Here is a 24574-nt window from a genome sequence, read left to right on the forward strand (position 1 = left end):
CAGAGCTGAGATCCGTGGAGGCGACGAGCAACGTGGGACCGGCTACCTGGGAAAAGTGGCTAGTAACTTCAAGCGCAGCTTCTGAGGCACCCTCGAAGTTGTGCACCGGGGATTGAGAAGCCCCAACCCCAAGCATCATCTGCACCGAAGATCAGCCCCCCACACTCCACGAGTCCTGCGTGGGGCCCTTCTGCATTTTCCTGCTTGCCGCGTCTGTCCGGTTGCTTGCCCGCTGGCTAGTGGCCTTTGTGACGACGCACCCTGAAATCTTCTGCGCTGGTTTGGCTCCTCCAGACTGGCTCCCGCTTCTCTGCAAAGAAGAAGCACCCCAGACCTTCCTGGTCTGCACCAGAAGCAAGTCCTCCGTTCTTCGGGGGTTCCGCTTGCCAAGGCTTGGTGAGTCCTAGTCCAACTTCGACGCCGCCGACAGCAAGAGCCTTCGTGGGACAGCTCGCCTCCTGGTCCTGGTCGTCCTCGACGCTTCCTGGTCCTCCTGGCTGCAGCGACAAGCTTCACCTTCACCTGCAATCTTCACGACATCGCCTGGTTCCTTCCCGGCGCCTGGCTGGTGACCTAGACTGTCCCTTCTGCTTGCAGGTTCCTTCCTTCTTGATCCCCACCTTGGGATCCACCGGACACTCTTCACTGACTGCCTGTCAGCAACTTTCCTTCAGGCATCCATAGAAGTCCACGACGAAACCCGACGCAAGTTCACACCTATGCACCCGCAGCCCGTGGGCTAGGTAACTTGGGTACTTCTGTGCTCACAAGGGTATTGACTATCCTAGGGTCTAGTTTCCGAGTCTCGACTTTCTAGCTATACCAGAAGTGTCCTAAAACTGCTTGTTTCTAACTGCTAGTGATTCTATCGACTTTTACGCATTACGCGTGAGTGTTTCCACTCTTCACCTGAATCCCGTGGGCCTCCCACTTCCTAACTGTTGGTAGTATAGTGTAGCCCCAGCGATTCCCTAGGCCTATCCTGTGTTAGTGACAGTGGTCCTTATACCACTTACTTAGTATATGGTTTGCGTGGCCCCTAGGGCCTAACTGTATTACTTACCTGTGTGACTTAATGTATGCTTAAATAAGACTGTTGTACTTACCTCGAATCTCATAAAGAGTGCTGAGGGTTTGACTAGAATAAATACATTCTATTTTTATATACATCTGTTGTGGTGTCCTTTCATTTGGTATTCAAGGGATTACATATGGTATAACAGCTGGCTTCACATGCCATTCAGAGTTTAGCCTAAGACTGCTCTTGTCCATGCTACCACTAGGATAGCTGGTCTGTAAGGTTGACTTTACAACCAATCACCATAAGGGTTGTTTGGACCGATACAAGGTGTACACTAGAATTAGTGACATCATATATCAGGCCAACTTCTCACACTGTGCCTCTGTTTTGCTTCGTTTTTGTATTGCACTGTAACTGTCTTTTTTCACTAGGTTAGCGATTTTGCCACTTGTTCCCCTGGTGCGACCCCTCCCTCCGCTCCCCGCTTCCCGCCGCGGTTACATCGCTGCCCGCCCCCTTTTCTTTCTGTGTTCTCCCCGCCTCCCAGCTGCTCCTCCCTCCCACTTGGCCTTAAATGGAGACCGTGCGGCGCAGGTGAGTGTGACCTGACCTCAGGACACCCCCGCGCCGCACGGCCCTCCAGCTGTAGGCGAGTCTGTGCCCCAGCACCTCAGGTCCGCCCTTGACCTCAGTGACCCCTCGCTGCTGCTCGTTCTTCCTTCCGTTTTTGCCCTGCTGTGCCTCTGTTTTGCTTCGTTTTTGTATTGCACTGTAACTCCTTATTTTTTCACTAGGTTAGCGATTTTGCCGCTTGTTCCCCTGGTGTGACCCCCCCCTCCGCTCCCCACTTCCCGCCGCTGTTACATCGCGGCCCCGCCCCCTTTTCTTTCTGTGTCCTCCCTGCTCCCGCCTCCCAGCTGCTCCTCCTTCCCACTTCGCCTTAAATGGAGTCCGCGCATATGCGCAGCGGTCAAGCGCAGCGGGAGCGCAGATTGTGCGCCAAAGGCAAGCCCGTCTACGCCCGTCCGCGCCTGGCCCGCGCCAGAGCCCGGACCCCTCGTCCTCGTCGATGCCAGCGCACCTGACGAACATACGACGCCGCATCCCTCCTCGCACTCAACGTCGGTCGGAATCCCGCCTGCTACCGAGCCACCCCGAAACGCACCCACGGACCCTTCACCTGCCAAGTCTGCAAATACACCTGCCTCCGAACCTACACCGCACCCGCCAAGCCGAGCACCAGCAACAACCACCTCAAGTGCATCCTGCTCAACACCCGCTCCATCCACAGGCACGCCGTCGAACTCTGGAACCTCCTCGACTCAACATCTCCAGACGTCGCCTTCCTCACTGAAACATGGATGAACGCCTCCTCAGCACCCGACATCGCCATAGCCATCCCGGAGGGCTACAAGATCATCCGGAGGGACCGCGTCAACCAAACTGGAGGAGGCATCGCCATCGTCCATAAGAACACCATCCGCATCACGACCAACTCCGACGACACCCTCACTGCCGCCGAGCACCTACACTTCCAGATACACACCGACCCCAAGACCACCCTCAGAGGCACTCATCTACAGTCCCCCGGGACCTCGCACACAATTCAGCGAAGCCATCGCCGACTTCATCAGTCAGCACGCCCTCACCTCCACAGACTTCATCCTCCTAGGGGACCTCAACTTCCACCTGGAAAACAACAAGGACTGCAACACCGCCGCCCTACTGGAGAACCTCGCCAACCTCGGACTCAAGCAACTGGTGATCACCCCCACTCACTACGCCGGCCACACGCTCGACCCCATCTTCTCCTCCAGCAAGCACATCTCCTTCAGCCACTCAACCGGACTACACTGGACAGACCCCAGCTGCGTCCACTTCAGCTTCAGGAGAACCACGACCCACCACCATCCGCAACAGGTTCCCCGCAGAAGTTGGAGCAAGATCACCACCGACCAGCTAGGCACCGCCCTCAGCCAGAACCCGCCCACCAACACGAAGGACCCCAACGAAGCAGCCCGCAACCTCACACAGTGGCTCATCAACTGCGCCGACGAACTCGCACCACTGAAGAATCCTCCAAGCAGACCCGGCAGCAGAAAGGCATCGTGGTTTACCAACGAACTCAAGAACTCCAAGAAAACCTGCCGCACCCTCGAGAAAGCCTGGCACCACGACCAGACAGCAGAACACATGACGGCCCTCAAGAACGCCACCCGAAAACACCACCAGCTGATCCGCACCACCAAGAAGGCAACATTCAAAGAACGTCTGGACAACAACACCCACAACAGCAAGGAACTCTTCAGCATCGTCAAAGAGCTCTCCAACCCCTGCGCTTGCAACAACGACATCACACCCTCACAAGACCTCTGCGACTCACTCGCCTCATTCTTCCACCGCAAGATCAACGATATACACAACAGCTTCGGTGCGCAGACCACGGACCCAACCACCGAAATAACGCCCCCCACCACCACCATCTGCACCTGGACCCCGACAGATCAACACTGAAGACATCACCCGCCTTATGAACACCATCCACTCCGGCTCCCCTACCGACCCTTGCCCACACCACATCTTCAACAAAGCCAACTCCATCATCGCACCCCAACTCCAGAACATCATCAACAGCTCCTTTGCATCCGCCACCTTCCCGGAGAGCTGGAAACATGCCGAGCTGAGCGCCCTCCTGAAGAAACCCACAGCGGACCCCACAGACCTCAAGAACTTCCGCCCCATCTCGCTCCTCCTCTTTCCAGCCAAAGTCATCGAGAAGACCGTCAACAGACAACTCTCTGCCTTCCTCGAGACCAACGGATCCCTCGACCCCTCACAGTCCGGCTTCCGAGCAAACCACAGCACCGAGACCGCCCTCATCGCAGCCACCGACGACATCAGGTCCCTGCTCGACAACGGGAAAACTGCCGCCCTCATCCTCCTGGACCTCTCAGCAGCCTTCGATACCGTATGCCACCGCACCCTGATACAGCGCCTCAGCAACACCGGAATCCAAGGAGCGGCCCTGGAGTGGATCATCTCGTTCCTCGACGGAAGAACGCAGAGAGTCCGCCTCCCCCCGTTCCGCTCCTCGGCCACCGAAGTCATCTGCGGCGTTCCGCAAGGATCCTCACTCAGACCCACCCTCTTCAACGTCTACATGAGCCCTCTCGCAGCCATCGCACACCAACACAACCTCAACATCATCTCCCACGCCGATGACACCCGGATGATCCTCTCCCTCACCAACAACCCCGCCTCCGCCAAAGCCAACCTCCAGGAAGGAATGAAAGACGTCGCGGAATGGATGAAGATCAGCCGGCTTAAACTGAACTCAGACAAGACGGAAGTCCTCATCCTCGGACCATCTCCCACCACCTGGGATGCCTCCTGGTGGCCCCCCCACCCTGGGAACCGCACCCAAGACAACGGACCATGCTTGCAACCTAGGCTTCATCCTGGACTCCTCCCTCTCGATGACCAAGCAAGCCAACGCCGTCTCCTTATCCTGCTTCAACACCCTGCGCATGCTCCGAAAGATCTTCCGATGGATCCCCACCGATACCAGGAAGACCATTACCCAGGCCCTCGTCACCAGCCGTCTGGACTACGGGAACACCCTCTACGCTGGAACCACTGCCAAACTCCAGAAAAGACTCCAGCGCATTCAGAACGCCTCAGCACGACTCATCCTGGACATCCCCTGCCACAGCCACATCTCTGCCCACCTGAAAGACCTGCACTGGCTCCCCGTCAGCAAGAGGATCACGTTCAGACTCCTCACCCACGCACACAAGGCTCTCCACAACATGGGCCCGAAGTACCTCAACAGCCGACTTACATTCTGCGTCAAGAGATCCATCTCGACGTCGAGATTCTCCGCCGCATACCAGTAAGTCTACACACCCACCCCCAACTCCGCTCCGCCAGCCTCGCCCTCGCCTCCGTCCCACGAATCCGTAAATCCGTCGGAGGAAGATCCTTCTCCTACCTGGCGGCCAAGACATGGAACTCCCTCCCCACCCACCTACGGCTGACCCTGGACCATCACTCCTTCAGGAAACAACTCAAGACCTGGCTGTTCGAGCAGTAGCGTCCCCCTTCCCCCACCCCCCAGTGCCTTGAGACCCTAACGGGTGAGTAGCGCGCTATACAAATTTTGTTGATTGATTGATTGACCTTCGCCGCTGAGTAGGCGACTTTGACGTCGACCTTCGCCGGCGGTCCGGTGTTTTAGACGTCGATCTTCCATGACGTCGAGTTGAGGTTGATCTCCTCGACGTCGAATGTCTCGACGTTGATCGACCCACTTGCGGCGAGACATACTTCGTCGCAGCTCTCGACGCTGACCCCCTCGAGGTCGGCGGAGAGTGTCTCGAAATCGACGGAAGCCTCGACGTCGACAGATACTGTCCGGATCTCATCGGACTAACAGCCTTCGAGCCCGAAGTGCTGTGCCTCGACGCCGACTTACTGGTATGCGGCGGAGAATCTCGACGTCGAGATGGATCTCTTGACGCAGAAGCAGTCCTGGGTCTTTCAGACGGTGACTTCGACGTCGAATCTCCTGGAACCTTGGTCTTCCTGGGATCAGGAGAGGTGGTATGTCGCCGTTTCTGAAGTCGTCTAGCTGAAGGTGGTTTTAAGGATGGATGGTCGCCTTCATGACTGCTTCTATCCTTCTCCAGCTGGGCATGCAGCTTAATGCGCTCTCTATCGCGCAGAGTGCGCCTGGAAAATTTCTGGCAGTGAGGGCACCTGTCAGGATTGTGTGAAGTTGGCAAACACACAATACACAGCGAGTGTGGATCTGCCAGTGCCATCTTATTGCCACAGGAAGAGCATTTCCTGAATAAAGCAGGCATTCTGACTGGAAAAATGTTGAAATTATTCAGGAAACCAGCAGAATAAGCTTTCAGGAGCCAGAAAACGTAGAATTTTCTGAAAAAATCTGAAGAGAAAACTTTCAGTCAAAAAACTGAAGAGCTCAAGCTCCAGGATCCTCATAGAAGGAGCCAGAAAAAAGAACTGACCTAACGGTCACCGGTGGTGCATCATGGGAGCAAGGGGTCTCCTGCAGGTCTTAAAGGCACGGTCCCCCTACTCTAATGCCTTAAAGGCAAGGTGTCAGTTTTCTTTGTTTTCTTGATACTCCGCTGCAGCCTACAGGCAAATGCCTGCAATTACAAGTTTGCTTTATGGCAATAAAGCATTGTTGTGTGACAATTAGCTTAGTGCTTCCTTTGTTCCTTATGGGTTAGGGGTACTACAAGGCAAACCTATGTAATTTCAGCATCTTTGCCATGTTTGAAACATTTTAGGCTGCATGTATATGTTTTCACATATGCATATATATTTATATATATGTATTTTCTATATGCTCCGGGATCCAGCACGTGGGCGGGGATTATTCATAGATTATGACTTTGATGAGTATCCCCTGGATGAGAAACTATCTGGCTTGCCCTGTCGCAAGTCTCTCTTTGGAACGTGTTTTCAGTGCTGCTGGTTCCATTGTACCAGTGAGAAGGACCAGTCTCTCACCCAAAAACGTGGAGAGGTTAATAATGATCAAAATGATTCAGCACTTTATACCACCGAATTACACAATACATGAATCAAGGGAGGAAGATGAGGACAGCGGCTCAGGTGACGGAACTAGTGTGTTAGATGAGGATTACCTACTTCTGGTTGAACCCCCAGAGTTTGAGGATGAGCTATGCTTCCCTGACAATTAGGCTTGCACTTCCAGTTCTTACTGTCTTACTCACTTATTTTCTTTTATTGGTGTATCTGTCTTTCTGGTTAGAAACTTTGAATCCCAACAAATCCATCACCACCGTCTTCTAATTGTTTTCTTGCCATGTACAAGTTTCGGCTGGCTGCATGTCACAGTACACTCCTCAAAATCCTGCTCCTCCATCCTCCTGAATCTCCCTAAATCCATTGCCCTCAAGAAGTCAGATGATGATTGGATGATGCAAAATAGAAGAAAAAAGAAAAAATATTTCCAAGTCCCTCCAAATTAAGTGGAACACGATTGATGACTACTAGAGCCATCCTCCTTTGTGATCCGCGAGAGACTGCCCATTAACTGAAGATGAGAAGGAACAGGTACTGAATGATGCCATGCATTGGACGCTGACTGAGTGATTTTGTTGTTTGTTGTGCATGAAGTTACTTCATTGTGTACTTTATGTAATAATCTACACACTAAAAGTAACTCAAGTCCCTTTTCCCTTTTTGTATTTTTAATACCAAATTTGTACTTCTACTGCAAGCCGATACATTGCATTTTGAATATAGGAAGGGGACTCACTCGGTACACCCAGACTGAGTTGACCACCACCATCATGATGACCACAGTGACATAGTATCTTCACAGTCACTCAGTACACGGATTGGAGATGATTGATGGAGTAAGTCAGGACGTTTCATGAGTGGCATATAAGGTAAACAAGTAAACAACAACCACAGCAGACCTAAATGTCTGTGTAGCGGTGGAGTCAGTGTAGCGGTGGTATGACTGCGGTAAATTGTAAAATGCTATGTTGCTGGATATGTGCTTTGTCCAACTTTTTCAAAAAATGTACGCTAAATGGAGGATGTGCAAAGGGTGCCGTCACCGTGGGCCTGCTCTGTCCTGTTGGTGTTTTAGGTTAATGCTGGAAACAGACTAGAGTAGAGATGATGCATCCATGCCGCCTCGGAAAGTGTTCTTGTTGCACTATACCATTAACTTCTCAATTTTTTTCAACTTGGTTTCAATCTCAATATCCCTTTTGTTTTTGCATCTACAATTACAGGCCAGGCCTTTCCCTGTGCTATACTTGGGAAAACAGTGCACATTTACCTTAACAATCAATCTACATCTGCCAGGCAGGCAGTGGCGTCACCCAAGATTGATGGACAGAGCATCCATGGAAGGGAAGACCAAGAGGAATGCAGAGATTCAACTCACCATTTGACCAGGATAACACAGTAACAGTAACAACTTTCTACATCTTTTAAATAATTGGATTCATGTTTTTTTGTCTACAATCATTACAACAGTGTGTTCTTGTTGTTATTACTATTATCATTAGGTCTGCTCTCTGTCTAATTCATCCCAACAGATATTTAAAAAATTTCTTTGGTGTCTGTAAAAGTAAGCCCGGTAACACTGAACACAAACTGTATGTAATCCGGGTCTCTCCTTATCAATCATCATGCATGCATTTCCTTTTTCTGCCTTAACCTATTAACCCCTTCAGTGCCCATGACGAGCTGGACTCGTCATGGGCTGCGGTGGCGCTGTGCCCATGACGAGTCCAGCTCGTCATGAACTCCGCCCGCTAATGAAAGGCGCGGCACTGGGCGGGGAAAGGGGCGGGCATGCAAGGGGTTAATATGGATATGGTAGTCTACAAAAATTCAGTTTGATGTTTGTCCATGCATACTGTTTTTCTGTCTCAAACCTTTCCCCAAAACCCCCTTACCAACCATTCAACAAACCCTAACCCTCTTCCCCCGGGCTGTGTGACTTATTGAGGTATGACTACATTACATGTACACCAATAACAACAGTACTTCAATTTCAAGGCAGGGCGGGGATGTTCTTCTGCTTGCCCACCCATGAGCAGTATATTTGTGAGGTAATTTTTTTACCAAAGTAACCGGCTAATACATCAGCATTAATTCCCGGCATTGATTGGATGGATTTAATTTGTTGTCATCCTACACAGCACTAGCAGTTACGCTTGTGTCCAGTGTACTGTAGGCCTAGTCAAGTGACTCGACACAACTAGAGTTTATAACTGTGTACTACTAGGCTATCCCCACCACCATTATGTTTTGTTGTATTTGGGCATATTATTGTTTGGCAGTAAGTTCTGTACTGTACTTCATTCTACTCCTCCTCGAAGAGTCTCTCTCAGGCTACTGACTGTCTCATTTTTGGGCAAATGCTGCTGCCAGTGCATACTACTACTACTACCACCACAACTGTAGGAGAGTAGGGTCTGCTTTCTATGTTCACCCCCACTTTTTGCTTTTGCTTCACTGGTTTGACTTAGATGTGGCTGTGGGCCTGCCAATCAGACCCACAGCCCAGCTGTTCTCTCTCTAAATTTATACTATGTACTTTAGGTGCATAACCCAATTGGTTAGGATCACCTTATTGGCCCCTGTATAGTGTACCTTAGGTACCCAGGGCATAGGTGTACCCTAGGCCTACCAGGGGCTGCAGCATGTATTGTGCCACCCTTGGCCTTCCATTATGACACAACTGGCTGATCACTCAGCTGGGGCAAGGTCGTGTAATCACCCCTTGCTTAGGGGTAGTATTCCTATACCTACCTTATATATAGACACATGTGTACCTATCAGCCACTCCAATGGCAGGCCTTAACAATCCTGGAGGCAGAGTGCTTGGTAACATGTGAGATGGTGCTCTAGCATGAGTTGAGCCTGTCTGCAGCTTTCGGAACCATGTCCTTATAGCTGTTCTATGATATAGCCTACCATATACTCTTACGGTACCTTATAATCTTAAACGGTTATGGTAACTATGGTTTGGCTTTATCAAAACATGTCGTGTAAGGTGTCTAACACTTTGGAATAATACCCCCATACCATTTCTGGCAATGAGGATATTATTCCTCCCTTCTAGAGGGAGAAGACATGTTGAAACCTACTTACCCGGTTAAAGTTAACCATAGCCCCAGCATCACAAAATGGATGCTGCTGTCAATGACACAAGTCTGACCTCCAGCTGCTGGGAGTCCTTCCAGCGAGGGAGGCTTGGACAATAGGTTTCCTGCCTTGGGAGGTGCGAGCACCACCCCAGACAGGACTTAGTGTATTGGGGCAGGGAGGGATGAAAGAAACTAGACACTGCCTGGGGCACACAAGGTGTCCCATGCATAGTCCAGTTCAAACCGGCGCTGGGGCACTCCAGCCCCAGCTCTGGCGTGAAACTGGACAAAGGAAAGGGGGTGTAACCACTCCCCTTCCTGGTCCCACCCATAGGAGGGACCTTGCAGGTAGCCCAGCCCACTAGCCCAGTATATCAGTAGGTAGCTGAGCCCTGCTAACTTAGATTAACCTGAATCTGCAACTTGAACAGAAACTCTGGACCTTCGACATTCGACCTCAGGAAGAAGACTGAAGAAATCTCCCTTGTGGCCAAGGAGTGACCACCCTGGGCAACCAGGCACCATCCAGCGACCGCGGCTTGCTTTGCGACTGATCCTACGAGGGACGACTGCAGAGACTGACCAGCGCCGAGACTTCTAGACACCTCTGATACAGATCCACATCTGCAGCAAAGCTGAGACCCGTGGAGGCGACGAGGGACGTGGGACCGGCGACTTGGGAAAAGTGGCTAGTAACGGACTAGCGCGACTTCTGAGGCTTCCTCGAGGCTGTGCTTGGGGAATTGAGAAGCCCCAATTCCGAGCACCATCTGCAAAGAAGACCAGCTCCCCACACTTCACGTGTTCTGCGTGGGGCCCTTCTGCACCTGAGTTGCGCGACGAGTTGTCCGGTTGCTGGCCCGTTGGCTAGTAGCCTCTGCGACGACAAACCTTTGTTTTCATCTTGCTGGTCCGGCTCCTCCAGACTGGCACCCGCTCCTCTGTGAAAGAGAAGAACCCCAGACCTTCCTGGTCTGCACCAGAAGCAAGTCCTCCATCCTGCGTGGGTTCCGCTTGCCAAGGCTTGTTGGGTCCTAGCTCGACATCGATGACAGCAATAGCCATCGTGGGACAGCTCACCTCCTGGTCATGGTCGTCCTCGACGTCTCCTGGTACCCGTGGCTGCTGCGACAAGCTTCACCTCTTCACCTGCATCTGCACGACATTGCCTGGTTCCTTCCCGGCTCCTGGCTGGTGACCTAGACTCTGTCCCTTCTGCTTGCAGGTATCCTTCCTTCTTGATCCCATCCTTGGGATCCACCGGACACTCTTCACTGACTGCCTGTCAGCAACTTTCCTTCAGGCATCCATAGAAGTCAACGACGAAACCCGACGCAAGTTCACACCTATGCACCCGCAGCCCGTGGGCTAGGTAATTTGAGTACTCCAGTGCTCACAAGGGTATTGACTATCCTAGGGTCTAGTTTCCAAGTCCCGACTTCCTAGCTATTCCAGAAGTGTCCTAAAACTGTTAATTTCTAATAACTACTATGTCTATCGACTTTTACGCATTACGCGTGAGTGTTTCCACTCTGCACCTGAATCCCGTGGGCCTCCCACTGCCTAACCTTTGGTAGTATAGTGTAGCCCCAGCGATTCCCTAGGCCTAGGCCTATCCTGTGTTCGTGATAGTGGTTCTTATACCACTTAGTATATGGTTTGCGTGGCCCCTAGGGCCTAACTGTATTACTTACCTGTGTGACTTAATGTATGCTTAAATAAGACTGTGTTGTACTTACCTCGAATCTCAAAGAGTGCTGAGGGTTTGACTAGAATAAATACATTCTATTTTTATATATATCTGTTGTGGTGTCCTTTCATTTGGTATTCAAGGGATTACAAATGGTATAACAGCTGGCTTCACATGCCATACAGAGTTTAGCCTAAGACTGCTCTTGTCCATGCTACCACTAGGATAGCTGGTCTATAAGGTTGACTTTACAACCAATCACCATAAGGGTTGTTTGGACTGATACAAGGTGTACACTAGAACTAGTGACATCATACATCAGGCCAACTTCTCACACTGTGCCTCTGTTTTGCTTCGTTTTTGTATTGCACTGTAACTCTGTATTTTTTCACTAGGTTAGCGATTTTGCCATCATCACCATGCAGCTGTGCCTAAGTTAAACATGAAGCAAAGGTAAGAGAAGTTTGGGGGAAGCATAATTAATACTGGACATGTTTTCATTAATTCAATTTCACACACCCCTTTGAGTCCAGTTGCAGAGTGCCTAGAGTAGAAGAGACTGACAGTACTAGTAGGACAAGTCACTCAGTGAAGGGTGCCGCATCTATCTGTTTCTGTCTTACAAAGTCATCCAATTATTAAAATCAAACACTGGCTGTGGGCAGCCCTGCACCAGCAAGGAAAAAAAGATACAGTGTGATGTAAAGCAGTAACCCCACCCAGAAAACATTAACAACATTGTATGTAAACTTAAGTAGAAATATATTATTTAATACCCCAACAAAAATAAACTATGTAAAAAAATCCCACACCTGACCCTCCCCTCTCCCTAACCCCAACCCATGTCCGTAAAGACAATGTCCAACTGTCCAAAAGAGAAAACCCAATGCCTGATTCCCACCCACCCAAAGAATAATTAAAAAAAAAGGGCAATATTAACAGGGTCGAAGTTCTTTTTTCAGGAGGACACAAACTTGCTCCTCCAGGCGGTCAACAGGGCGCTTCGATGAGCAGCAGTTGCATCCATAGGGGGGGGGGGAATGGGGGGGGGGCAGCACAGATGGAGGGGCCGCGGCGGGCAGCTGCCAGACGGTGGGTCCATACCACTGGAGGGCGGTTGCTGGGGCCCGGGGTATTGGAAGTGGCTGCAGCTGCCGCCTCCTCCTCCTCCTCCTCCTCTTCCAGGACCACCAGCCAACGATATTCGGTCTGTATGGCCTCTAGTTTCCGGCGCTGGGCCTTGGCTGCCAACTCCTTCCGGTCAGGTTTCCCCTTGGAAGGAGTAGCTATATATGAAGAAGAAAAAACAAGACTATTGTAAAATATACTCTTAGCAAAGCAGTAAGACAAATATTTCTACACATAGTGTCATGGTAGCACTAGCAAGCACATAACATTTGTGGTATGTACTATCTATCCTCCCACTTTCTTGGACTAACATTTGTGGAAGTGTCAGGCATTCAACCAACCATGCATCCGATTCCTATCAGCCACCTATGCATGCTGCATGCATCCCACGAATCGTTCTCTGCCAGTCATAAATCTTAAATCTCGCCCATCCTTCTTCCTTCCACTCTTCTTTCCCTTTTCGTTCAACCCATCCATCAAGGTCATCTGATCTGACTTTTAGTCTTCTCCATAAAACTTTCACAGCTGAGAGAAAATCATCAGATAGAAGAGGCCATTGGTTACTCAACAACTGTCCCGCCACTAATGCTTTTACTAATGCTAAGTAAAGGGTGTCTTCAACCGTTCACAAAAACCTCTTAGTTAGTAAATCAAGTGTACAGTATTATACAGTACACCCTTGCAGTGAGTAATGTCAATAAGTAAGGATTAGGAATCTAACTTACCCCCGCCCGCCACTGCTGCTGGCTCACCCCCTGCAGCTCCTCCTGCAACTGCCGCCTCCTCCTCCTCTCCTCCGTCAGCAGCCGCGTCGCCGCTGGCCCCGGCACTGGTGGTTGGTACTGTGCCTTGAAAAAACATTACACATTTTTTAGGTGTCATATCCACCTCCCCCTATTTTTCACTAGCAAGATTGAAAAATGAGTTAATAGTAATACATACATATACAACATACATCACTAGTACAAATCAGGTAGTAGTAGAGTAGACACTAGTAGTTATATGGTCCCTAGAGACATTCTAGTCTTTGCTTAGTTAGCCCGAGCCATGCTACCATTTTACCTTTGTGTCTTATTTTAGCACACACGTCGTTACCTCGCAGCTTGTTGTATAAAGAGTGACGCCTTTGAGCCCACATGAGCTCATACTGCTACTGTCTAAGCGCTGTGTACAAGGTCAATCAAAACAAGCCACTTTGTTATGGAGTTCTGGTGTTAGTCCATATTGCTTATCCAAAATGCTACACTTTTTGCCACGACTGAGAAATGCTTGCAATATACTAACGCGCACCATTTTTCTCCTAACAGACGGAAGATTCCATTCTACGAACCAGAGCTTTGCAGAGCTTATGATGTAACCAGTACTAGCTTCTTCTAAGGTGAGGGGTCTACAGAATTCGCTCAGATCTTCAATTATAATTTTATATAAACTATATTCCTATTCCTACAAAGGGGATGGTGGTGCTTCCACCACTGTTCACTTATTAATCATGATTTCGCTTTTTTTTCTTCGTTCTATGGACTTGTAGTTGTAAGTGTAACTAAGTGCAACAATGTTTATAGTTTTGCTGTTGGTGCTGCATTATAGAACAACGTACAGAGCTTGTCAGTTGCAAAATAAAATTTTTGAACTTGCATAGACTTAGTGGTATTTGGTGTGGATGGACTTACACAAGTGAGCGAGAGAAAGGAAGGGTGTGCAAACCGTGCATGTGCATTGCTTCCACGACAGAGGTCCGGAGTGTTATGTTCTGGGTTGTCTACTCATTGGGTATCTTTGGGGGGGGGGGGGGGGGGGGGGGGAGGGGTCATAGAGCGAATAGTAATAAAACACTATTATAACTAGTCGGGCAGGGGATTGTGGTGGGTTCTGTTCTGATTGAGGTGTGAGGAAGGTCCAACCTCCAATCACCAACATCCTATTTTCTTGTGCAATGTTCTGTATGTGGAAAATCCCTACAACAGTAGTAGTATGTCCTATCCTATTAAAATAGTAAAATCTGGTTGGGCAGTTTGTTGGTGGTAATTGTCGAAAAACATCAAGATTAATAAAGCCTCAAAGATTAAGAAGAATAGAAGGAGTACAAGCGGACAACCCAAATGACTGGACTCATCAATGGCTAGAGCTACTGGTGAATCCGAGTTTTATTTAAAAACTTTTAAATAAAGAGAGGCCAACTGGGCATGCTTAGCTACAGAAGACTAATAGTAGTAGTACAGAGAGTCATAGCAGAGGCAGTTAGAGGCAGGGATAACAAGAATCTAGAAACAGATAGTCTAGATCGAAGGGTAATTGTTGGTAAAAAATAGCATTAGGAAACAATAGTTCGGGAAAACAAATACGGTGCAGTAAATGTTAGTGAATAAGAATTAATATTAAAAACAGGAAGACTTACTGGAGCCCTCGTTCTGGTCCTCCTGTCCAACTGGAACTGCTCCCGCCGACTCTGCCCCTGTCTTCTTGCCCCTGGGTGCTGATCATGAAAGATATAAGAAAGAAAGAGAAACATTGATGATTGGTGTGAAACAAATAAAATCTTTTTATAAGACTGTCAAAAAAACATTTGTGTAAACAACAATTGCAATAAAATTGACCTATCTAATCTGGTCGACAAGTAGTATCTGGGGATTCGCAGACCGACTAGTTATTATTTATCTACACTAATCCAGTGTTCCATTCTGATTTCAGAATACTAACTAAACCTAAGTAGTACGTACCACCTGACCGAGCCCACCTAGTCCAGGCGTGCCAATTGTACATTAAGTAAGCATTTCCACTTCTTTTAGTCCTCAAAAATGCATAAATGGAGGACATATGCCTGTATTTTTGCATACACAAAATTGTTGGTTGGTTGATGCAGATTTTCGGCTAGTGCTAAGCCTATTAGCACTCACTGAACAAACTACAAAAGGTTCTAATAAGGACTGGGGTAAGCACTAGCAGCACTCAGCAGCACGTGACGTAATAGAGGGGACGTCGCAGACCACTAAAAAATTACAAACTTATAATAAGTAACTAAACCTAAGTATCAATCCACCCCTATCTCTTAGTGACAGGACAAAGGAAGGACTATAGTCACTCTAGCATTACCTAACTTAAGTTTTCTAAAATAAACTCTTACATAATCACGCAAAACGAGCGCAAACGCAAAGTTGCAAATAACAAGATTATTAGCGCAGAGCACCAGTGTCATAACAATCACAGAAGACTTTTAAACGTAAATTACCTGTAATGTATGTAAGCAGCAGCATTCTAGCTGGTCAGAAAAAATATATTCACAATATATAACACAGCAGAAGAACAGACACAAAGTATTAATAATTAAATACCTACTCACCAAGACCCGGGACCTCCACTTCTAGCAGGTCCAGCAGGTCTTGTTCCCGGTCCAGAATATCGGACCACCGGTGCGTCAGCTGGTTCTGGCTGCGCCAGACACCCGAGCAGCGAAACACTGCCCGGCGCACCTTTCCTCACTGCTGCCGACGCTCACGGAGCTCGTACCCGGACCCAGGCCTGCCGCCTGCTGCCAGGGTTAAGGGGTTAAGGGGTGCACAAAAAAAACCAGTGCAGCCAACTCCACCTCCCCAAATAAGGCCTGTGCCTGCACCCCTTGGTGGGCACCGCCTTCCGCAAGGAAGGCGGTCACGGATCAGGCTGCGATGCCCCCTGTGGCCCTTTGCCATGGTTCTAGGGTTGGCGGGGGGAGGAAAAGAAAAGGTAAAAGTAAAAAGTAAGTAAAAAATGAAAAAAGCAGGTAATAGAAAAAAGAGTGAAAAAGTAGTTAAAAACACACAAGAAGTAGACAAAAACAAAAACTAGAGAGTCAGGAAAATAGAGAGATAATAAATAAAAAAGATCAAAAAAAAGTTTTCAGAAACAAAGGATTAAAAAGATAGAGGGAGGATTGAGAAGCAGGCCCCAGAACCAGAGCATAGAGTGAAAAACAAGATGGCTGCGCCAATTAGCGACCGCATGGGCAAGTTTGCGACATTTCCAACGCGATCACGCAAAAAACATCGCGAACGGGCGGGACAAAAACTTCCGCGTCTTTGCGATATTTCCACATGTTCGCGATAATTTTTAGCGTTTTCGCGAAGATTTGCGTAACGCAATTCATATTTTATGCAACACCTTCAATTATTTTAACTCGCGCACCTCTATGCACAGTAGTCTACTATGCACAGTGTTCTCACAAATGACGTGCTTTGGGATTTCATCATTTTTACTGTAAATATTATTTTAGATGGTATAAGTAAGGTAATAGAAACTAGTATAAGCAGTGCATGCGGAAGGTACGGATTATAGTTAATGTATTGAAGCTACCAAGTTGAATACACTGTATGGTGGTGCACAAGTTAAAATAACTTGGTGTTGCGCAATGTTATACATTAAAAAGGTATAAGTATAGAATGTATAATTTTGTGAAGTTTGCCTTGTAGCTAAAGAGTAAATAAAATTAAAGTAATTCAAAGGTGGTGTGTAAATTATAAATTTAAGGTCTATAACTTTAGAATTTGTAATCTTTGTGTAGTTTAGGTTTGTATAGAAAGAATAAATAAAGTGCTCCGAATTATAACAAAGCTTTAACCTTTGTTTTTCAATATTGCAATGCCACAGAGTTGAACTACTTATCCCCTATTGAAATAACAGAAACCACACGATGCAAGAAGTTGGTCTCATTACTCAGGCATAATAGACAAGAAATAACGTCCATATCTGTCTATACCCCAAAAGTAACATTGACTTACCTCTTTTGGTGGGAAATGACAAATATTTGGTACTTTGTTAATTGCAAAATTGATCCCTTATATGTTGAATTAAAGGAATCACACAAGAATGTATCACCAACCTTTAGGTCCAAACAGGTGTCCATAGCAAGGAACATGGCAGTATGGCACCCCTTCATGCTGTGAAGATAAATTAGGAGTCCATTTTAATATGCATATACTTGCAGGTACATGTGTAAGCATCAGTGATGGATAGATAGCATCCCAGCAACCACTAGTCTTCTTACATGACCTCCCCCAATGTTCCTTCAAACCCAGAGTGATTTCCACCTCCCCTAAACAAGGCCTTTGAAAAATAGAGAGCAGCGGTACCCCAAACGTAACTGTCAGCTAGTCTTGTACCACTGATGCTTCTTCAATCCCTGAGCACCTTCCCCATCCCACCTACGGACCAATCAACATTTTTATTACCCTCTCATTACCACCCAATGATGCCTTCAGCAAACAGAGGACAAAGGGATTACTTGTTTGAGCATGGAAGATCTAGGTGAAAAACCCTAGCTCCTTTACCACCTCAGCAAATATTTGGAAGTTACTTTAACATTGTGTGCATCTCCCTGCACCTCGCACACAATTCCTCTCCAGAATCATACAGAACCCCACACTAACTCAGAGCAAGCTTGATACATCGGCAAATTATCACTTTCCCATAAGACACAAGATACACCCCAACTCAATCTTATCAATGCAACCTCCTGCAGTGCTTGACATCAAAAAATCCCTTCCAAATCCAAAGTTCACCAAGACACACAGCTCACGATCACATCTCGACACCCTAGTCAACCTAGTTCCCAAAGATTCATTCAGTATGCCAACTGAACACACAAGAAAGGGCTTACCATCACCCTTCAGCATTCCTAGACATGCAAATAAGCTACATTCAATTACATGGAGATGCTCACGTTTCACTTACTGATATCTAGTCTACATCATTCCACCTTTTCAACAAATAAAAAAAACCTGACCTCCTCCCAATTGAAAACTGAGACTTCATAAACAAATTATCAGACCTCTTAGCCACTTCATCCCTCTAGCATTCCTACACCATCAGCCTCAGTGACTTCAGCCTTCCAGGCAATTCAAGTACAAAAATACCTCAGACTTATTAGCCTCAATGACACATTCAGCTTGGTCAACCAACATTTCAAAGCCCACATCCTCAGCTTCACTGATCACCCAATGCAATCCACCATTAATCTTGGGCTGGACTTACCAGCTTGCTTCCTCATCACCAAGCTACAAGTCAAACCAGTATATCAAGGTCAACCTAAAAGGCAACAAAACTGTGCATCCATCAACAATTTCCATTTACAACAGGCAACTTGAACTTTTCGCATCTTGCAACCCCTTCCCCAAAGTACAAAATCAATACCTTCCTCATCAACTTAACCTCAAGTCGGGTAAATCACGCAACATTTGTGTACTTCCGGTGGATATGCTCAAAGATCTGCACATCTATAGGTCAGTAATGTGTATTCTTACAACACATTTCACAACTTGTCAATTTATAAGGGTGCTACAATACCCACCCACCTAGGGTATAAGTCCACTAGATCTGCAGCCGAAGTCTAGACCAAAATTTCCAACTTTTATCCTCAAGTAGTAGATTGAAAAAAGACACAACCAATTTCAGAAATTCCATTGACTATTTTCCAATAAGTGATCCACATCAGTCGGCGTATCAGGTCATTTTGATTTATTCCATTTAAGACCAAAAAAAAGGCAGCCGACGCGCATTTCGTCCTCCTGGACTTTCTCAAGGCTTCTCTCGAGAATATGAAAAATCTGTTTCAATTTTTAGCATGAGTGATTCACGTGTGAAAGTCTCAATCTAAATCACTTTGTTGTCTACTCCTAATCAATCAGCAGCATGTGAGCTTATAGAGCCAAAGTTGAAAGGGTGGCAATAGCTCTGTCAATATCGGTCCTTATGATTCAAACGGTTCCGTAAGCACCACCCAACTGGCTCAATCCGACTTATACAACGCTAGACCCTGATAAGTCAGCATAGAAGACTATCAGGTCCAAAACTTCACCCAGCCATTCAGACTTCTTCGTATTTCCATTTACAACAGGCAGCTTGAGCTTTTCGCATCTTGCAACCCCTTCCACAAAGTCCAAAATCAATACCTTCCTCATCAACTTCACCTCAAGTCGGGTAAATCACGCAACATGCATCAACATTCCAACAGAAACTGCAATAATAAGCACCATGATGCTCTAATGACCCTTTGATGAAACCCATGATCCACAAACATTAAAGGAAATATAAGATCAGGTACCCTGTCAGATCGGCTGTCTTCACTCCACTAAAATCCTTTGGTGCTACACAAAGAATGCCATGACATTAGCCCTAGGTGAATTCTACGCCATCATCAATGAAGCAGAAAACTGAAGAAGCAAGATCTTCAATGAAGTTAAGCACTTGATAAACGGCAGACAGACTGCCAATGCCACAGTCTACAGAGAAATGCAATGACATCATACTCTTCAGAAAGAATATTGAATATCTGTCAGCTCGGTGCCCTTTTCCGTCCACTCTACGTAACACCTCAAAATGGTCATACTTCAACCTCCTCTATCAGACCTCACTGACAAATATCCCCAAGGTAGTTTCCTATTAAAATATTGTTCATAGTTCTTCTCTTTATCATTCCCAAAACATTTCATCCACACAGCCACCTCCAAATCCCAGAAGCTAGGCATCAACTGTGGACTCTCCCAGAAATCCATCACGTCACCCATCATATTCAACCTCTACATGGAACACCCTGGAACTCTCCTCACTAGCAATAGCATCAAAGGACAAGTTACTTTCCTTGGTATCGCCTTATCTAGTAGAGACATGATCTAGCTGCAGATTCCTTATATCTTTGAGTTTCCCAGGTGTCAGGTTGGATCCGGAAGACTTTTGCCCGAGCAATACCATTGAGCGCAGGTAGGTAGTGTCGCTCGGCTCCACGCGACGTCATCGGCACCGGAAGTGATGTCTGCGTCACATAAATAGGCGCCACCTCAGCGCACTGACATCAGTTCCTTTTTAAGACTTTCCACGCGCAGAGCCATGAAGTGCACTGATAGTGGTGTATTAGAACTATTAGGGCCCTGAAAGGGATCAGCCCTGACTAAAAACATGTCCACAGTGCAGAGAGAATGGGTCGGTAAGGAATCTGTGGCCAGATCATCTCTCTACCAGATAAGGAGTTACTGAACGTAAGCAACTTGTTCATTGGAAAAAGACATCTAGCCGCAGATTCTTTACCTTTGAACAGATACCCAAGCAATACCATCCCCAGAGGAGGGACTGCAGTTAGACCAGGAAGTATTGCAGGGCAGAGCAGCCTTTAAGAGGCTGTTTTTTATCCCGAGCATAGCAAATTTTGATGCAAAGGACGACCTATCTCAAGATAGTACTCTGCGCTGCTCAACCTTTCTATGATCCAACTTACCCCATGAGGAGTTGGTAGTCCACCCGGAATTCTTTAGTGCGTTCAAGGTAGAATGAGAAAGCTTTTTTTAGTCCAGAAGATGGAGTTGCTGCTCCTCTTTAAAGGGGTGTGGAGGAGAATAGAAATTGGGCAACGATTGCCACACAGACTGGTGTTACCACTTTTGGTAAGAGCGAGGCCTAGTGCAAAGCACCAACTCATCAGGTAAGATAGTCAGATAAGGAAGCTTGGATGACAGTGCCTGCATTTCGCTCACCCTCCTGGCATAAGTTCTTGCCACTAAAATTACTGCCACTAAAAAGGCGGTTTTGATGGTATTGAGCCAGAGGGGGCAGTTGTGCAGAGGTTCGAACGGAGCACACATCAGGAATGTGAGAACCAAATTAAGGACCCACTGAGGCATGATGAATAGGGCAGGTGGGCACATATGTACAAGCCCCTTAAGAAATCTATTTACAATAGAGGACTTAAATAAAGAGTTGTTCTGGCAGCCACAAGAAAGCAGACCAGCCCGAAAGGTACCCTTTAGGAGTGCCCAGAGCAGACCCAGGGCAAGGGGTAAAATAAAGAGAAGGACTTGAGAGAGGGAAGCAGAAAAGGGATCAATAGGCCTTGCTGTAAAATATTTTACAAAATGTGTGCCACTGGCAGACCTACACCGTCTTGGCAGAGTGACTCCTAATTGCCAAAACAACATTATAGACTTCAGGCGGAAGGTCGAATGCTGTCAACTGCTGCCTCTTAATTTCCATGAAAGAAGGCGTAGAGTAGAAAGGTTCAGGTGGAGGACCATCTCCTGCAGCAGAAGATCCTCCTGAAGGAGAAACCTGATTGGAGGATTGATGCTCAGTTGGAGAAGCTTGGGATACGAAACTCCATGCCTGGTCGCTCCTGATCTTCTTGAGCACTCTGGACAGGAGTGGCATTGGCAGGAAGGAGTATAGGAGGACTGAGCTCCACTCGAGACAAAAAGCATCACCGAGCGAGTGAAGCCTTGGAAACTCCAGCGTACAAAACTGTATTTGGCGGAGGCGAACAGATATAACCAAAGCTCTCCCCACTTTTGAAAGAGAGCTTGTGCCACCTACGGATGGAGACTCCATTCGTGATCCGCTAGGCATCTATGGTGGAGTTTGTCTGTCCTGGCTTTGTTTTTTGTTAATAAATGTAATATAGCACACGACTCACCCGTGGGCATCTCTAGCGTTGTACCATTTTACCAAGTATCATTTGAAAGAGGAATAAAGGGATTTAAAATAGGGAGCTTTTAGAAACTTCCTGAATTTGCAATAATACGTATAAGTGCGGACGTATAATGAAAGCTTGTTCCAATAACAGGGAGCAAGGTAGGAGAAAGCTCTTCACCCGCATCTCCTTAAATAAATGCGGGGGGCACACAATAGGACTTGATCACGCAATCTTAAACTTCTACTAGGTGTGTACGGTTTAATTTTTATTTGAAGATATCTGGGTCCTTTGCCTCTTAGAGCATTGTAAGTGAGAGCAGATCTTGAAAATGCACCTTTTTTCACCATCAGACAGTGCAGCTCCTTTAGCAACGCGGCCGAAGAGGTGGCAGGAGGCAGATTGAAAATGAGCCTGGCTGCAGTGTTTTGGACTACCTGTAGATTGTTTACCAGAGTCTCATTCCCAGCCGCCAAAAGGGGTCTGCTTCTGATCCAGTCGCAGTTAGTCAGCCACCACTGCAGGTCCTGTGCAGTTCTCTTCAAGTTCTGGACCATGATCTGGACCGTGTTGGAGAGATTTCCCTGATGCTGCACCCACTGGAACTTCAGGTTCCACTGCAGAGCCTACATATGCCATCTGGCATTTGTCACGAGCAGGAGGCCTTGAGCCCCAGTAGCCTCAGTGAAATCCAAGACAGAGACTGAAACATCGGTATCAGCCTGAATATCCTGGACTTACTGCTCTGGAAGATAGGCCATAAACTGCACTGTGTCCAGAAACGCTCCGATGAAAGGGATCATCTGAGAGTGAGTCAGGGGTGACTTCGGCACACTGATAGTGAACCCCAGCGAAAGCAGTAGGTTTAGATGTAGTCTGGAGGTGGGAGAGGACAGTCAGAGGCAAGCTCGCCTTCACAAGCCAGTCGTTGAGATGAAGGCACCCCATATCTGTGCAGATGAGTTGTAACAGCTGCCATTTCCTTGGTGACCACCTGAGGGGCGCTGTTAAAGCCAAAGGGAAGCACTGTGAACTAAAAGTGCTCATGACTTACCGTGAACCATGGGTAACCGTGATGAGCCGGCAGGACGGTAATGTGAAAATAAGCGTCCTGTATGTCCAATGCTACCATCCAATCTCCAGGGTCTAGGGCAGACAAGAACTGAGCCAGAGTGAACATTTTGAACTTTTTCTCTTTGAGGAAGTAGTTGAGGGCTCACAGATCTGGGATAGGACGAAGGCCTTTGTCCTTTTTCAGGAGCAGAAAGTAGCAGGTACAGCAAACACAGCCTACTTCTGATGTAGGAACCCTCTCTATCGCTCACTTGACCAAGAGTCCTGACTGTCTCCTGAAGCAAATTCAGATGGCCCTCCATCAGCAGGTCATAAATTGGAGGTATGGAGAGTGGGATGATCTAGAAATGGAGGCGGTAGCCCCTTCGAACTATCTAAAGAAATCACCCGTCCGATGTGATGTTTTGACTGTAGTTGAGGCGATGGCTGATCCTGCCACCAACTGGCTGTCCATGATTTTACAGGGCCAGACTAGGAAGATTTGGGGGCTGCAGGGGGAGTAGTGGACTGACCAGACCTCTGGCTTCTTGACCCATGGGGTCGTAAGGAGCTGCACTTGCACGGTCTTGTGGCTGGGATATGGCTGTTGCAGCTGAAAGCCCCTTCCGTGGCCACAAAAGGGGCAAATGGCGCGGGTGGCCACCGAGAGGCCCAAGGGCTCGGCCATTGCCTGTGAGTGCTTAAACCACTCCAGGGCCATGTCTGCCCTGTCCCTGAAAAGACAGGTGCCATCAAAAGGCATGTCCATAAGGGAAGCTTGGACATGCCCAGAAGTTCTCAGCCAGGCTTGGCGTCGAACAGCCACTTAAGATGAAATTGCTCTGCCCAGCAAGTTGGTCGTGTCGTGCCCACAAAGAATGGTGAATTTTGCCACAGCTCTCCAGTCTGAAACTGCTCGGAAGAGAATGGCCCAGGCCTTTTTTAAGGGACCTGCGGTACCCTGTGCACAACAGTGTCACACAGAGTGGGAGTAATGGCCCAATAGGCATGCGGTGTACACAGACCGCAATGCAAGGCTGGCGGAAGAAAAGATTTTCTTGCCCCAACTTTACAGCCTCTTGGATTCCCTGTCTGGGGGTGCAGAAGGGAATGTGCCTGGTGAGGTAGAGGCTTGGATCACCAAGCTCTCGGAGTAGGGTGGATGGTGAGGAATTTTGGGTTGCCCGGTGGAGGGCGATGGCGGCGGGCGATTGTCCTTTTCAGAGGAGCCCCTGTGCTCGGCTTGGACCAGGTTTCCAGAGGAACATCATTCAAGGTCTTGTTATATATGCCCCAAATGTTGACCAAGGAAGTTTCTTTGACTGCTTGTCTGGGGCCATAGCTGCGCACACGCCGAGCTCGATGCTTCTGGGGGGTGACTACAACTCGGTGTTAGATGTGACGATAGATAGGTCTCATCCGCCACTACCTGAGTCGGCGAGTGCGAGATTGGCAACTAGGAGGTGGGGATGGCAATCAAATTGGAACCTGGTGGATATATGGCGGGAGCAGCACCAGCTAGAGAGATTATTCTTATTATTCGGGTCTGCATGATTTGCATGTTAGGTTGGATGCAATGCTGG

At 47.9% G+C, this 24574-nt stretch overlaps 1 protein-coding gene across 1 annotated transcript in view; it reads right to left on the reverse strand.

The window, feature by feature from the left end:
• Window positions 1-24574, reverse strand: part of LOC146813672 (cysteine-rich protein 3-like) — a 596787-nt gene that overhangs the window by 54964 nt on the left and 517249 nt on the right. Inside the window, exon 6 of the mRNA XM_085610169.1 lies at window positions 17367-17424. Within this exon, the coding sequence (XP_085466295.1) occupies window positions 17367-17424 (58 nt within the window). The remainder of the gene's footprint in view (window positions 1-17366; window positions 17425-24574) is intronic.

The sequence above is a fragment of the Triturus cristatus genome, chromosome 6 (genome assembly GCF_964204655.1).
Source record: "Triturus cristatus chromosome 6, aTriCri1.1, whole genome shotgun sequence".
Classification (NCBI taxonomy): Eukaryota; Metazoa; Chordata; class Amphibia; order Caudata; family Salamandridae; genus Triturus; species Triturus cristatus.